General features: G+C 43.9%; 1 protein-coding gene across 1 annotated transcript in view; it reads right to left on the bottom strand.

Moving 5' to 3' along the window:
• The window catches only part of LOC104164017 (ATP-binding cassette sub-family A member 1-like), a 77,706-nt gene that overhangs the window by 33,056 nt on the left and 27,182 nt on the right, over positions 1 to 17,468 (bottom strand). Inside the window, 3 exon segments of the mRNA XM_009703211.1 lie at positions 3,507 to 3,593; positions 10,871 to 11,062; positions 15,087 to 15,208. Of these exon segments, the coding sequence (XP_009701513.1) occupies positions 3,507 to 3,593; positions 10,871 to 11,062; positions 15,087 to 15,208 (401 nt within the window).

Raw genomic sequence — 17,468 nt, 5'->3', positions numbered from 1 at the left:
TAAGTGGATGTTAGGAAAAAATAAGGCAAGGTCAAGAATGTAGGATACTTCCCCCAAGTAACCTTCCAGTTTCCATTTCTTTTCAGCTCAGGGAACTTCTGTTTCCTAAGCCTCAATGAATTTCTTCCACAGTAAACTCCTAGAGTTTTGAACATCCACAAGTATTTAACATCCAACACACCACCACAAAGAACCTCCTCTCCCCTCTCCTTAACTTGGCTATGGTTAGCTCCATTTGGTGCCATGTTTTTTTGCACTGGAAGAGACAATGAACGTTCAATCCCTCTCTCTTTTTTCTCGGCCACTCAACTCTAGAGAGCTCTGTCATATCCCCAACTCATCTCTTTTCCAAGCTGACAAGTCCCAGCCTACTCCTTTGTTCCTTGTGTGAAAGTCATTCCACTTCTAAATGTCCAAATTGCCCTTCTCTGAACTCTTTTTCCAGTTCTGCTACCTCTTTTTGGAGAAGAAGGGCCTAGATCTGTATGCTATATCAAACAGGAGGACAAATCAGTTTTATACAGTGTCATGGTAACATCTAACAGATCGTTCTCTATCCCTTTTTAAATCTTTTCTAGCATTTGATCTGATTTCTTGACTACTACTGAAATATCAGGTGACATTAACTTGGATGTTCTTGCTGCGCTGCTCAGAATAGCAAGATGCACTAACAAGGGCAAGCAGAGCTGCTGAGACACCTATTTTTAATTGCTCATCTGCTGCATCTGAGAAACAACTTCAGATGTTGTGGCCCAACTGCCCTGTTTTCAGAGACAATAACAGAGTCAGTCAAAGACCATCTGCCAGTTTTGCTCACTGTGTATTGGTTTTGTCACCTTTGTTGAAATAAAATGTAGATAATCAAAGTCTAGGACAGCTGGCAAAGCCAGCCAGAAACAATGCAGAAAGTGACAGTGTGCTGGAATAATTCAATCTAAATTCACCCAAGGAAAGCGCACCCAGAGTCTCTGGCCTAACAGTGGGAGGCAAACCTGTCCCTTTGTGTTCATCTGCAGCGCTGTGCATGCTTTAAATGTGCCAACATCTGGACAAAAATTCTTGATGCTGAACAACAGCTACTTTGTGTCACATTCACAAGGAACCTCTATTTTTAGCTGCCAGAACACACAAGACACATTGATATGATGGAAGACAGCTGTGAGAACAGCTAAAGCCCAGGGATCCAGCATATGTGTCCAGAGCAACTGCTTCAAGTGTGCTTTCATCTCCTCGCTACCCACTGCTGCCTTTGTCTGCACCACGGTGCCACTCAATCTGGCTCCACAGGTTCAGGGTGACTGACAGGACACTAGCGTCATGGGACATGAATGAAAAAAATGTCACACAACAGATTGTTGGTTACATATTGCTCATGTGGATTTTTTGATGTCATGATTCCTTACCCAAAAGGCCAAGGCTGCACTTCAGGTGTGACAGTTTGAGTGTCCAGTTCAAGTGGACCCCTTGAGGGGTTTTTGGTGCCTTAGGTAAAACAGCTGATTCTTCCTCAGAAAAAAGGTCAACTGCTTTAGCTAAAGTACCACAAGCTCCCTAAAATGAGCACAGGTACACAAATAGGAAGTGCTTATGAGGTGTTAACCATCTCTTGCGGAGGGATTGCCTTAGCAAATACATTTTTACACATAATTTTAAAACAGTTTGAGCAAGGAGCTTTGTTTCTTCTTTGGCACCAGCAACTTTACAACTGACATGCAGAGGTGCTCTGTTCACACCACTGGAAGCAAGTATCTTGTCTGAAGGGTTACTGAGCTGTTTCGTCTTCCAGACATCAGACCTGGCTCTCTAAGTGTTTCTTAAGAGCTGCCCTTGCTCTAGGTTTTTAATCTGACCTCCTAGGTTGATTTAAAGAGCCCAGGGACACAGATCCAATCAATCTCCATACTCGGAGACAAATACTTTGTTCAAACCATTCTCTAATTAAAATTCCTTGCTAGAAAGGCTCCTAGACATGGCACAAACAATAGTTCTCTCCACCCCTTCAAGCTGCTGGTCTTCGAAACAAGGGACCAAGTCCCTCCTTTTCACACAGAAATCAGGCTGCCAGACAATAAGAAGTAACTTTCGGTCAAGCCATCTGGAGCAGCTCACGCTGTACGCAGAGGAAAAAGCTGCCTTTGTTTGCCCAGCAATAGAGCAGAATAAAAGGTAGTCCTACGCATCACAGCTGCCAAGCAAAAGGCACGTTACCCTGGGACGTTTTCAGCCACATCAGCAAACAGAGTATCACATGGTTTCAATTATTTTTATCCCAGACAAGAAAAAACGCAAGCTTAAGTGACGTAACGGGAAACAGCTGTAATCAAACTCTGAAGGGCAGCCTCCCTGCTAGCAGCAAGAGCTCTGCCACGGTCTTAACTGAAGCTGATCCTGGAATCATCTTAATTTCACTGTAAATGGGACCCGGCAGCAGGTTGTGGGACTCAGGGAGGGATGCGTGCCAGGAATTGTTGGCTGGTGTGGTGCTGGCTCTCGGCAGCTGCCCCTCCGTGGGAGTGGAGCGCACGCTAACCTGAAGTGACCCACTCTTGTGCGTGCTCCCAGAGGTTACTGCCGTTCACGGCTCTCAGCTCTCTTGCTCTGATGCAAAGACGGAGGACTAGCGAAGGGGAGGAGGAGGAGGCAGTGTTGTTTAGTTTAGACAGTTGTGATTTCTGCTTCAGGGAGAGAATGTTTTTGCCTAGTAGCAGCACTTCAAAGACAGACAACCAAAGAGCAACTAAGATAAGTTTCTGGCTCAAAGAAACCCCCCAGTTTTGGACTCCTGATTCATGCTAGGCAGGCAGGTTTTTTTTCTTAATCCATCATTTCACCTGCAAAACCAAATACTTGCAGTCTCTATAATGTTGTTTTGCCTCTGCAAATCGCTGTTTATGTTTTGCCAGAGTCTTTCTCAGCTAATGTTGCAATGCCATTGCACTGAGTGCCCCACAAGGACCAGAAAACAATCTCTGCCCCAAAAAGCTATTTAGACAAACAGTAGCCTATAGCTACCAATTTAGAACAGCCACAACACCTCTTCTACATGCCATACCCTCACTACACCCAGACACCAGCAGGTACAACCAAGTAACAACGCTGATATGGTTGGCAACTGAGTGAAAAATATGGAAAAGAGGGAAGCCTCCACATGCAGTCTGCAAGGCACTGCTAGGCAGCACATGTACTGCAAGCCCAGCAGTTGTGCCGCAGCTGAGAAGGCAATTCCCACAAAAAAAGTCTTAATTCCTGCTTCTCCCATAAGGACCCAATCTTAATCCACACATCTGAAACTCCTATGGTGTTTGTAACTTGAAGCATTAAGGGGCTGCGAAGTGTGTGCCTCTACTGACACAGTCAAAATGGCTGTAGGATGGGGGGAAGTTTCAAAACAAGGCAGGGCTTTGACTTTGAGTTGCGACAAGAAGACTCACGCTTCTTGTACTTGGATTGCAGACTAAGACAGCAACCATGATGATGTGCTCTCCTGACATGAAGGTGTTCCTTACCTCTTTAACAAGCTTCCCAAGGCTCGCTCTCAAAGCTTCCACAGTTTCTGACAGATCCTGCAAGGAGGAATTGAAAGAAAGTCGTCTCTGCAGGAAGAGAGAAAAGGAAACTAGAAGTCACTGCAAGGCACAAAGAAAGAAATTAAATTTTTGTAAACATTCTTGTAAAGAAGAGTAGTAAGGACTGTTTACATGGCACAGTGCTTGACGGTGAAGACAGAGCTGGCTTTCTGTGCAATCTTGAGCTTAAAATACCCTGGGCTTCAGTGCCCCATAATGCAATGGGGACACTCCTTTCCTTCCACACAGGTTAAGTACACAGATGTCATAACTAGAACCGTCCCAACAGAATGCTAAATGCATGCACATACACTTACAATGCAAAGGATGGCTGGCATTCCAGGCCACAAAACAAGCACAGCCTGCAGGACAGCGTATACACAGACCTGAAACCCTGCAAGCCAGTGCTAAGAAGGGGATGCAAATTCTGCAAAGGAGGAGAAGATCAGTTGCTAGACACAAGCTTTCAGTGGACTCCACAGATACCAGCTCAGATACTGAGAACTCCTGCTGCAGTGTACATCCTCTTCATCACTCAAGTCCTCCCATCAGGCCTTGACATTTTTTGTCTAAATCAAAGGTGTATTTTAAAATAACCAGCTGACACTCACCATCATCACAAGAGAAAGACTGACAGGTTTCCGTATGTGGAAGGCACAGCTTTCAGGACACTATCTGCTCTAGCAGGCAGTCACACTGAAGACAACTCCTTGTTTCCAGTTGCTCTACATGTAACTAGTGGGCCTGGGTTTTGGGTTGTGGGGTTCTTTTCCCCTTCTGTTCACATATCTGGATTATCTTGCTTGGGAAACATTTGGACACAATCCTTGTTTCAAGTGAGTGAAGGTTAAAATAATTTCCTAAGATTTCATGTTAGCAGCTACACATTGCAGCATTCAAAAGCATGCTAAAATTACAGCATTGTAACACACAGAGGAACAGCCAAGGCCTTTGATTTTAGCACACATCTTTTGGGCTGAAGCTTTCAATTTTCACATCTGTCCTGGAGTAATTTCTGGAAGCAAAGTCTGGAGGCTTTCACTTGTTCTAGGCAATTTGCTGAAAGGTGATAAGACTGGGTCAGTGCCAGCTGGTGTGAATGGGCAGTGTTCCACCGATCTTCTGGGGCATTTAAGACCCAGCTAACATTTGAGTAGATAGTTAGTGCCTGCTCCAAAGCCATTTGCAAATTCAGGGAGGGTCTCTCCAGCATCTATGGATTTCTACTAAACACAGTCCTTAAGGTTTGGATAAACCAAACCACATCATTAGTACTACAAGAAAAGCAATTCAGACTCCCCACAGGCTAAGACCTTCAAGACAAAGAAATATCGTCAGCAAATACCAAATCTACATAGCTGCATTACCACTTTATCAACAAGATGAGGTACAAAGTCCTAGGTTCATGCACAACAGTAGATGTGCTTGTTTCAGCTCCAATAATCTCTACATAGATTTGTGTTGTTCACTGTATTCAGAGGAGATTCAGGGACAGGGTGGACAAAGAAGAGTCTTCTGATGATACTAACTGGTTCAGAACAGTGAAAAGTCAAAAGCCAATTGCAACAGATCAGTGAAAGGTCTCATGCTGACACACTGTTACAAAGTGCCAGCCGAAATTCAGTGCTGCAAAGCAAAGTACATAGGGAGAAGACAGTTCTACCTTAAGATAGACTTTGATGGCTCTGAACTAGCTACTGCCACTCAGAAAGGGGAATCTTAGAATTACAGTAATAAGACAGATCAACATCAATATAAATCCACGGTGCAATCCCAGTTCTCAAGTACTATGTACAATTTTGGGTCCTCCATCTCTGAAGGAACACAAGTACAGAAAAAGGCCGCATGTATGATTCAAGATAAGAATGGCTTCTGAAAGAAGAACAATAGACCACAGTTCTCCCAGTGGGACTTGTAATGACAAATAGAGGTTATGATAGAGATCTGTAGAATTACAAGTGGAATGGAGAATGGGAACAGAGGATGACTGCTCACTGTGCCTCATCATACAGGACTAGAGGGCCTCCAGTTAGAAGATCGGTTTAAAACAAACCAGAGGAGCTACTGCACACACAACACAGTCAAAATTGGAGAAATTCAGTAAATACTATGCAATGTTTAAGGTACCAAAAGTTAATGTGGGTTTAAGAAATGCTTAGAAGATTTCATTAAATTAAAAAAAGCTTACCCAGTGGTATTAAATACCAAGATTCCAGCAGCAGCTGAGAAAGTCTGAGTTGCAAGCTAGTGAACAGGATATTACACTGAGGAAACGTTATTCTACACTTGTCCCATGGCTGCATTCTTCCACATGCCTCCATCATGGGCTACTGCTGGACTAGCACTGAGGAGACACTGAGCTGAACAGGACTCTGGTCTGACCCAGTATGCAAGTCTCAGGTCATTCAAGGAGCTTGGAAACCTTATCCTGAAACACGAAGAGAACCCACCTCTCCTTTCACACCCCATCACCCTGACTCTTCTTCCCTAACAAATTCACAGCACTCCAAGTTAATTTCTCACCAGAACTTGCAATGATGTCATTGCAATGGAGGGAATTTTGCTTTCATTACCACCACCCTTTGCACCCTAAAGCCCACTCAGGGACCCTCTCACAAGTCATATCTCCAGAGACGATGACAAAAATCAGTGACAACTGGCCAGTCTTTGTACAGATGAGCATGTCATGAATTTCCCTGGAAAATAACTCTTGGCAGTGGCTCATTAAATAAAATAGTTCATCACATTCACAAGAGCCCTCTAGATTCAGGGCAGTTCCAGTAAGATTGGTCCCACTGTGACAGTGTCTTTAGTAGGTGTCTGCACTATGTCTTGGCGGGGCACAGGGGGAGGTGGGCAGGCAATAACTCATTTTCCTGTGAAATGCCACAAAAACAGCACCTGCCCTTTCTAGGCACGCTGTGGGAAGACAAAGTTCTGGCAGGTTTTGAACAGAGCTGCCCTGTACAATTACAGTGGTAGTGGCTGGCAAGTCATACCTTCACCTAGACTTGTCTTTTGGGGCAGCCAACATCATAATACTCTTGAGGTACCGATTGCACTGAATGGACTCTGTGTGCTTGTATATGCATGCTACAGGACTCGAAATAGAGGTAAATACTTGAGACGACTAGACTTGACCGCGCAGTCAAGACAAGCCTTGAGTAAGTCCACCTGTGAGCTCCTGCTAGAAGGGATGGACAACTCTTTAACATGTAGCAGTTTGCATGTGTTTGAAGCATTGAGAGGTCGTAACAAAACTCAGCCACTGTCTGCATCATACAGTGTTTCTGCTGAATAAGACCACTCTGCCATGTTTGCTTTGAAATTGTTATTACAGCTTTATACTGATCTTAGCAGAAACTTTACACTGAACTTTGCAGAAAAATCACATGCTTCAAGCTTCTGCTTTTGTTTCCTGGGAGTGGAAGTCCCAAAGCACAGCTGCTTAAAAGCATGATATCATTGTGCTTGACTGAAAACACTCTCAAAAGAGCAAGGAAAGCCACAAGTTCAGTTGCAGCATGTATTTACATTAAGAAACCTTTTCTAAAGCCATTTTTCAACTGGAATGCATTTATTATTCAATGCTGACTTCATGCTACCCCTGTGACAAAATACCACCCGTACGTATTACAAAGGGAGAAAAAACGATCTGACTTTCATGTGCTCACCCACACTCCTTCCAGGACCACTATAGTACACAAGCCACAACGCATTCATGGCTTATTACAGACCCACACCACTCGAAGTGAGTGTGGCAAAGCCCTTCTTAGGCACCATTGCAGAGATTAAATCCCATGGGATCAATCTGAATTATCATTAACCTTCCCCCAAAGACATTTTTGAAACTGAGGAGATTTGCAGAGGAAGAGCTGTCCCACAGACAGGTATTTTTTTATGATGTAAGACAGTCCTCACCCATCGCACCACCAGTCCAGTGAGACACCTCTGATTTACCACCACTACTGCTCTTGCCAACCAGTGGTGACTGTAACCTTGCCCAAACTCTGTAGTTCTTCCATGGGACAACTGCTGGCCTAGTTCAGGGACAAAACAAAAAAGGAAGTTTGCACGCATGCAATCAGAGGTACTGTTTCATTGTTGTTCTCAAACCAGCTTCTCCTGCTGACTACGCCCAGTGCAAGGCAAAGCTCAAGAAGAGAAGATGTGTTCACATGGGGCTTGTACAAGATGTCCAAGCCCCGTAGTACTTATTGTTGGCCATAAGGCTTCAGAGAACGGATGAAGATTAAGACATGGGTCCCAGAAAAGGGTTTTTGTCTTTTTGAAACACTTGTTGCTTCTAGTAGAGTGAATACTCTGTCAAGAAGGAAAGCTGATCCTCTGCCTTGGCACCCTGTGATCACTCCCACATATTCTGCTGGGTTTTGATTTAAACAGCCTGCCCCAAACAGGTTCTTACATAAGAAAGAGTAAGGAAAACCACTTTAACTTCCCTGCCATGCCTCTAGGTATGTGCTTGACTCTGGTTTCTTATTCTACAGAGCAGGCTAAATTGAAGTCATACAAAGGATCAGTGGCAGTGCTAGAAATCCTAGTGGAAAATTAATTAGAAGTCCTTCTTTGACTTAACTGTACTATTGCACTTTAAGCAATGCTCAGGCTGTCACAGATAAAACTGATGAGCAGGTACATAAAGAAAACTTTATCTTTTACCTTTCTTTTTTTTAAAAAAAACTTCTTTAACAGTGCTGTGACATTTAGGGCTCATGCATTTCACCATACATGCACTTTACTTTCCTTTTAAAAAAAGTGTGCTCTGTCCATAGTTTGCTAACAATTACTGTTCTGTTGCAAGTTACCTAGAATACTGACAGCTTCCCTCAGGCTGCAAATGCAGACACACTCTGAGCCCGCAGAAGCAGGTTTTGATGTCAGGGTCTCAGCCCACACACACGCACACCCCCTGACCACTGGGTTCTCAATCTTGCACCCTCCCCTTCATGTTTCAGCACAAATGTTCGTGTAAGCATACAATCAGGTCAGTCATTTTTAGTCTGGATTAATTCCATGATGTAATTTACTGCATTATCTTGCAGAGGGAACAACAAACAAGAATGCACAGAGGCAGGAACAAGCAGGTGGATGCCAGGCTCAGTCTTCTGGATTAAGATAGTTCAGGAAACTATAACCACTCTACTGCCCAGATACTTGGATGGCAAAAACTCCCATTTTACTATTCAAGCCCTTGGTGTTGAATTTACACAGTTCTTGCATAGTTGCAAGTCCTTTTCACCCCAATTGTATTGATCTAATCATATCAAGATGCTGCCTCTCCATAAATCAATGACTGCTGCAACCAGTGGAGCGCAGGTCCTGTTACATGAGCCAAAAACCTGCCTCTGAATTGTTGTTGTACCTGCATTTGATTTCGCCCTTACTTTTACTTACTGAAATGCCATGTTGTAAAGTACAATAGGATTAAGCAAAAAAAAAAATAAATCTCTGGGTAAATTGTTGACGCTGGTTTACAGGATCTGTACTAGATATGGTGCATGCTAACTTCAGCGTGCATGTCCAAGATTTGACCCACAGTGCCTTTAATGACAAGCTATGTCAAAAGCCTCCTTTGTTCATGAAAAGAATTTTCCTTCTTTGTTCAAAGATGTTACTGCAGGTCAAGGCACTTCTTAGCCTTGAAAGACACTAAGTTTCAAACATGTTGGTCATGATCCTAGAGTTAATTCACTCATCTTGCCTGGCCACATTGAAGCCAGTTGGGTTTTATTTCCCTCACTGATGCATTACAGCAGCTTAACTAGAGGGTAGCCTGTGACATTTTTCTGAGGAAAACTGTGGACCTTTACAAGACAGTGTACAATATACAGAAGATTTAGAACTGCTGGCTTCTGGACTTGAGCTTTTTTTCCTTTGAAGCCGAGATCATGAGCCAGATTCTCAGAAGTCCCCCCAAATTGCACATAACATCTTAACCTACTTTGCAGTTGCCAAGTGGCACAGAGTGGCTTATGACTGCTTTCTTTCACCAGCAAACAATATAGATGTAACAACACAGATACACTCAGTACCTGCTTGTCAGCTACGTTGTAGAGACTGCCATAAATGAGAAAAGCAAGACTGAGTCTCCAGAGGGCCTAGAAGACAAATACTGAATTGTACTATAGATGGCTATTTTTATCCTCTTTGGTCCCCAAAATTCTAGCATCTCTGAATGATTTAAAGCAAATGCATGCATATACATCTAACTGAATACAAGAAACCACTTACAGCCATTCGTTTTCAAACAGCCCATCTTTGTTATGGGGACAATTTTAGTGCTGTTACCTCATCTCTTAATGCTTATGATTATCTTGCTCTTCCACCAGGAAAGAAAAAATGCAGATGGAGGACACGTGGAAAACAGAAGATGAGCTGTGGAGAGAAGTAACTGACCACTATGTACCGCACAGAAGAGTAATATGATTCCAGTACTCGATAATGACCCTCTTTGACTGGGGACACAGCCAAGCAAGTGGTACATGACTTTCGGTCCTGAAAGCCTCATCAAATCTGGAAACTCACACAGCCGAAGTGTTTATTTCTTCCACAGCAGACAGAGTGTTTGTTTCAGTGCATAACAGTGGGTTCTGCGGTCCCTTCTCTCTACTGATATTTCCAGCACTAACTTCCTCAAACGTTTTTATTTTATCAGATACTGCAGACCTATAACAAAGCATCACTGGGGATTCCTAGATAAACAGCTAAGTCTGCTCCAGTCTCCAATCACACCCTAAATAATGTATTTTTCTGAAGTTCAATGAATTCACGCTCCAAAACCCATTCAGTTGGTCAGTCTTTGAAACAGGGCTTTAAAACTTGACTCTTCTTTGTATGTATTAAACCTGCTCAAAGGTTGTGACTTGCCACTGGCTAGAAAACTCTGCACTCAGTGGCCCCGTGGTAAGGTCAGAGGGTGATGGTTTTAGCACTCAGCACAGGCCGATCTAACATTTGGGGTTGTTCCAGGGGAGATACAATAACCAACCAAAACAGAGACAACCAAGAGCCTGTTTGTTACTACACAGAATAAATATTTTGCTCTTGACAAACTGAACTGTGGACTTCACACATTTACGCTCCACAACTACCACACTACAATGGGAAGGGTAAGAATGAGAGGAGGAAGCAATGTTGTTCACGCTCTAGTGATAAAGACAATCTTTCTTACTGCCAATGAACAGTTGCCTCCAGAAATGCAGGGATGAGTTCCTAGACTGAAAGCCCTAGAAGATGTCACTGTGTCAATGATAGCTTCCCACAGGTGGGACCAGGGGACTCACCTGAAGGGGCTTCAAAGGATTCAGGTTAGCACGGAAGGCTCGTTCGGCTGCATGGAGTTTTTCCTTTGGCAAGGTGCAAATGAAGGCTTCAGAGTCTATGGCCACTGTCTGATTTTGGATTGTAAGAAACTCAGACAGTGTTGAGCTATTGCAGAGATCTCGCAGTCGCATTCGGTAACCAGACACAATGACCTGGAAAAGTAGGAAAAGCATATAAGTCTCCCTTCATGTAAAATTCATAACATAAAATTGGTTATCACCTAGACAAAACTAACCATTTCCAGATAGAGGTAAGAGGGCATTCTTTACAGGTTGCGCAGCTCTGACCTATGTGCAACTCAAATCCAAGAAAAACATGTTTCCCTGCTGAGTACACGGGGGACAAGTCCTGGGAGAGGCAGGTCTCCACTTCTCCACAAACACGCAGAGTAGCAGTGATCCTGTCCTCCACAGCAGCCATTTCCTCCAACCAAGGGTACACGCATTGCCTAATCATGAGTCTTCTGGGAACTGAGCCACAGAGACAAATAAGGCTTGTAACCATACACAAGTCTGGCAAATGTATGTGAAGGGCAAAAGACCTATGTCCCAAACTCCTTAGATTTATCTGCCAGCCACACATTTTGTGCTGTTCTGAATCAGCATCACCACCTCCCTCAGCTGTGAAGTGCCTCTTTACTAACTGCCGAGAGAAACATTTTGCAGCTTTTTGGTGCAGATACTGTATCAGTGAAAAACAATTATCTTACTAGCTGCAACAAACAAGAGATAAGATCCCAAAGTCTTCTTTCACAGGCTTATTTTACTTCAGGCAATGGTTTGCTTGTCAATAATGTTTCCTAATTCACAAGCAAGCACTTTATTAATGAAAGAAATGCATAAAATCTCTCTGAATTACAACCAGTTCCTTTCAGTTTCTTTTAGTAAGGTCAGTTACAGGATTTAGGTTTGCTGAACAACAAACAGGTACATGTCACACAGGTGCACACTTCATAAAGGTGACAAACACAAGGAAAACCCAGAGTCCTCCAGTGGAAATAAATTTTTATTTGCCTTGGGGCTAGATGGAGGGAACAATTTTATTGTAAATGCACAGGTAACAACAGCTTTACACTTCCATTTCCTCTTTCTGCTCTTTTGTAATATCCAGCACGCATTGCCCAACTTCCAGCAACAATTAGAGGATTGATCTACATCCCAGAAGAGTTACCAGTTCCTGAATCACATTGTAAGTCTCAGTCTTTTCTAGTCTTTCAAAACCAAAAGGACATCAACAATCCAGGGGGAAAAAGCACACTGTGCTCAGAAAACAAGCAGATGGAACTGACAGGAGAGGGAAGAGATTCATAACACAATACTTGTGCAAACTTCAACTTTAGCCTGCATCCATATGCCAAAAATAGGATGTTTCCATGCTGCACACTCAGCTGAATAAATCCGATAGTTCTCACATCAAAAAGGCTGACCCTTTTCAAAAGCTTAGGCTTTTTTTTTTTTGCCAGCAGAGATACTACCACCATCACAGCCATGCTGAAAGGGGGATATTCCAGTGGCACTGGAATGACACTCAGAAGATCTGGGATGAGTTTAAAGCAGCTTCCCTGGGTGGACATACAGAAAATAAGTGTCTCCCAGTGCCTTGGTGCTCACTCAAAAAAGTAAAGCTGAACAACCCTTCCACCATCCTCTGTGTCTGTCTACCTTTTCCACTCTGATTTTAAGCATTTTTGGAAAAAAGCCACTTTCCAAACACAGTGAGGTCCATAGCACATGACTCTAGAACAAAGGCCCTGCCTACCTCCCCAAACTAAAACACCAGTCACACCAAGCCAATTCTCTGCAACCACTTCAAGTCATCTGAAGCCATCATGTATTCAACAGGCATATATATTCTAAATGACAGGTTAAGTCCCCTAAGGACTCTCAAAATGCCAGCCTTGTGTCTGAAAGCAGTCACAAGTAACTGTTTTGTGCTCACAGGTCACACCATTCTGTCCTGGGACTGTCCTAGCTGTATAAAACAAGGAGATTTGTTCCCAGAAGTGTAAACCCTGGCCATCACTATTTATTCCTCACTGCCATTCAACGCACCACACTGCAGCCCTGGCCCCGGACATCACTGTGCCCCTGCAGCTTTTCATAGGGATAGGATCTACTCCTGCCATCCAAGCCACACTACAGCTGTCTGGCCATGCCTGCACAATGGCAGTATACTAGAGTTAATTCAATAGCTGCCCGCCCACTGCTGATCCCAGCTCCTTCCAAACCCCACACCCTTCTGAGCACACCTGCCACTATTGGAGAAACACAAGTTTGAGCCACTCTGCTCCAGGAAGCAACATGCCCATCAAGACAAGGCTTTGGCTATTCTTATATATTTGCACTGTATTCGGTATGCTGGATACATGACTCTGCTTGGCGTGTTGGAAAACTGTCACTACAGTAACACCAGTGAAACACAGCCCCATCTTCTTGGTGATTTCAGTTCCTTACTTGCTTGCAAATAGTAACTTCTGGGATTGTTGAACAACCACAGGACACTACCGGACTGCAACAGAAGGCTGTATTTGCTGTGAGAGGTTTGCATACTCTGAATAGGCCCTTCTAAACAACATTGTGAATGAAGCTGACACCCAGTCATACAGTCAGAAACCAAACAACTATTGCCTATTAATACTGCAGTCACTATGTAGCTCGGTAGTGAGGTCAGATTTCCACCCCCAATCTCCAGCAAAATCAAAGGGGTCCATTTTGTGAGTCAGATAAAGTCATCCTGCAGGAAGAGAGCGAGCTCTGCCTCTCAGTTATTAACTGTATTAGAAAAGCGCTCAAAGGTTTGGTGGGCCACTGCCCTCTTCCGCAGCTTACTGCCCCGTTGCTTAGATTTGCTCTTCCTGCCATCCCAGAGCACAAACCGCTGTTAAGAGTAAACATCACCCCCAGTATCCTGGCAGAATCAGCTAAGCTTTTCTTCTCCTTCCACTGGCTTTGCTGTATACAACTGATATAATACAACAGTCACACGACGCAAGGTCAGAGCTAGATTTTTTTGCCTCTTTGCAAATCTTTCTGCCTTTCCATCAGCTTAGGGAGAATGACTATGTTGTTGCTGAAGCCTTCTGGTTATGCTCACAGAACGATCCATAGCAAGATTCTGTTTTAATCGAGCATGAATTTCAGGCAAATTAGTTCCAAGCAAAACAAAACTTGCAGCCTAAAATGGGTGAGAATTTTTTTTCCACTTTTTTTTTAGTAGAACATATCCTAAACTTGTAGGATTAATTATCAAACTGGACTAAAACAGACAGCTTGATAGAATTCACTGAAGGAGGAGATAATGTGTGTGAAGGGGGCCAACATCAGTAACTACATGAAAACAAAGTCTGAAAGGACCACCAGTCAACTCCACCTCAAAGAAAAGATCTGATCTGGAGTTAGGAAGCAGAATGGATTTGCTCCTCCTTTTGCACATCACCTTTTGCACTGCCTTATGAGAACCACAGGTCTTCCTCTGAAGCCTGAAGCAACCAGTTCTGACCTGCGTTAGAAAGGAGGCTGGTGGACCAATTCATCCAGCCTAGGAAAAAACACGTTCTGAACTTGACAATGGCAGCCAGCCATCCCAAGACAGGGGCTCCAGTCTACTGTCACCACTGCCTATGTTTATGAAGGCAATCATGGGAGCACTCAGAAGTTTTGTTTGAGATCAGGACTCTCTTACACTACACAATATACAAGTTTACTGCCTGTCTTGAAGAGCTGGCCACAAACTGAAAAGCATGCCTCCTTCCATTGCACAGGAATCGAAGGCACAGCAACACAGAAACCCCACTACAGTCCACGCTGAATGACCGAACAGCCACATATTTTTATTTCTGATCACGGTAAAACAGTTTGAACAGCACTAGCAACCTAGTTAATGTTTTACTCAGGTAAAAAAACATAGAAAGGAAGAAATTCAATTTAGCCTGATGGGCACTAGGCTATTTTTTTATGCAGATCAAAACATTTGCACATGGGTCTCAGCTTCCTTTTACAGCTTACAACCAAGTAAGACAGTATATTGAGGGCAAGAGGGATGACAGAAACAGGGATTACATTTTCCTCTCTGTCTGTACAACACCTAGTACAGAAGGGTCCTGCACTGTGGATCCTGGCACTATGGTTAAACAAACAATAGACAAGCATTATGTTACTGGCTGAAAGTGCTCTTTACCTGCTGGAGGTTGACCTCTGCATTCAGTAGCTCCTCTACTGCAGATGATGGCATGGACACATTATGATGGAGGAAGTCTGAGAATGTCTCATTGTCAGCCAGGAAATCCCGAAGTTTCAAGTCTGGAAAGTGACAAAACAAGCAACATTCTGGTCAGGGCAAAACCAAAAGGAAACTCATGTGAGAGCTCTGAACAGGAAAAACAAAGCTGACAAATGGGGGAGAGGGAATTACACAAACTATAGCACAAAGGGAAAAGAGGAGCTGCTGGCAAAGTGCTCTGAAACTTGGCAGCTTTCAGAGATGTCAATCCATGGTGTCTCATCTCAAAAAAAAATAAAGAACCTTTAAAAACAACTCCATTTAACATCATTACTTCAGCTCAATTTGTACATACATACACAGAAGAAGCAAGGTACACCAAGCTGCTCCCCTGATCGCGGGTGAAGCCTATTCCAGCATTGGCCTTGTACAAAGATTCAGCTTCACTTAATCCCTGTGTTGTTACTGAAGACAGGACTGAGCTGGTGCATGGACCACTGAAAGATTTACTAGCCTGTATTTAATTATGTTAATAGTAGATGTACTCTACCATAAATTTCAAAGTCTGACCCATGCAGACACACAGATGCGATACAGAATCATGTGCAGATCGAAGAAGCAACCTTAACCACTCAGCAACGTTTCTGCAAATGCTTTTTAATACCATTTTCTTTCCTAAAAGCTTCACCTTCTGAAGCCATTGGTGTTTCAGCTCCTGGTTTTAAAACAAATTTGTACCTCCATCACAGCAGAGGGGAACCACCTGGAAATTATAATCCATGCACACTATTAAAGTTCACAAACCTGGAGCTTAAGCAACTGACTGTCACACTGCTTTGGGGTTTTTGTTTTGTTGGTTGGTGTGTTGGTGGGGACAATTCTATCTTTTCCATGCTTAAATAAGGAGAAACTTCTTTACTTTGAGGGTGGCAGAGCACTGGAAGAGGCTGCCCAGAGAGGCTGTGGAGTCTCTTTCTCTGGAGATATTCAAAACCTGCCTGGACATGATCCTCTCCACAACTTGCTGTAGGTGAACCTGCTTTCGCAGGGGGGTTGGACTGGATGATCTCCAGAGGCCCCTTCCAACCCTCACCGTTTTGTGATTCTGTGGAATAAGCAGTGATGAGGAAAACAGCTATGCCAGGAGGAGCTGAGAGATCAAGTTTCATAGGATTTACCATCGTAAAGATTTCCAGGGTAAGCCAAGTCAACCAGCCAGATGTTACGCTGTTTTTTCTACTCTGAGAGGACGGTGCAGCTCACAGCAAACAGTGGAAAACGACAAGCTCTAAAGCAATGCATGGGAGCCCCAAGACTTGGCACCTTCCCCCTCCTACAGGGAACAGCTGTAACAGAACATCTCCCCATCTCCCTTTTCATGCTTTTTTGCTTAGCTTGGCAGGTGAGACCCTCAAGAAAGCCCAACCCTCAGAAGAAAAGCATGCTGGGCACTCAGGGTGCCACTGGCGGTCATGGGGAGGCTGGTAGTTGTGGGCACACTTCTGCTTCCCGGGTCCCGGGCTGGACAAGGCGGCCAGCAAGGGGAGGGAGCCGGGACAGGCGCTCTGCTCTGGCAGCACGAAGCAGACGGGGGTTACTGACGGTCATTGCTCCCTCATCTACATATCCAGTTACAAATTCCCCGTTGCCTTTTTGTTCCACATGAAAAAGTAAATCACCTCCCTCTGCTGAAGCGACACGGAGGTTACTTTGGGACGAAAGCTTCTCCCTCACCCTCCTCTCTCCCCACCAGCAAGGCTACTCTGCTATGTATTGGTTTTGACCACGCCATCCGTCACCAAAACCAACCAGCATCCCTCTCCCAACCCAGGGAAAGGCTGGGAAAAGAGACGGCTCCTGCAATAACCTAAAAACGTACTTTTCCTTCCAGCAGAGGCTAAAGCACCCTCCTACACCACAACTGAAGGAAAAATTTCCCCCACCATGATTCCTTGGTTACTTCCTATATGCGCTGAGCTCCCTAAACAGTTCTGCAGCTTGTTTATTTTTTGGTGAGATCATCAACAGTTCAGAAACTCAGATGGACAAAGGGGTAGCTGGCTGAAGGCACACTGGCACGCAGAGATCAGATGTTTGCAAGCTTTTTCATTTAATCTGTCCCCATTTAAAATATTTTTCAAGCTCCTCTTAAAGGGCAACACACCTTTTAAAAAAATACAACCAAGCAACAATTCTACTTTTCTGTTTCCTCATTGTTTTGCTTTTGGGTTTGCCTAGGCTTTTTTTGTTTGTGGGTTTGGGTTGGGGTTTTTTTTGCCATATGGAAGCAGGATTTTCTTGGTTAGGAACATATTCTATAGGTAACTGCAGGAAAGCAAC

This window comes from Cariama cristata, unplaced genomic scaffold (assembly GCF_000690535.1).
Source record: "Cariama cristata isolate BGI_N322 unplaced genomic scaffold, ASM69053v1 scaffold37126, whole genome shotgun sequence".
NCBI lineage: Eukaryota > Metazoa > Chordata > Aves > Cariamiformes > Cariamidae > Cariama > Cariama cristata.
Note: the sequence above shows the minus strand (reverse complement) of the source record. Positions and strands in the feature narration are given on the sequence as shown.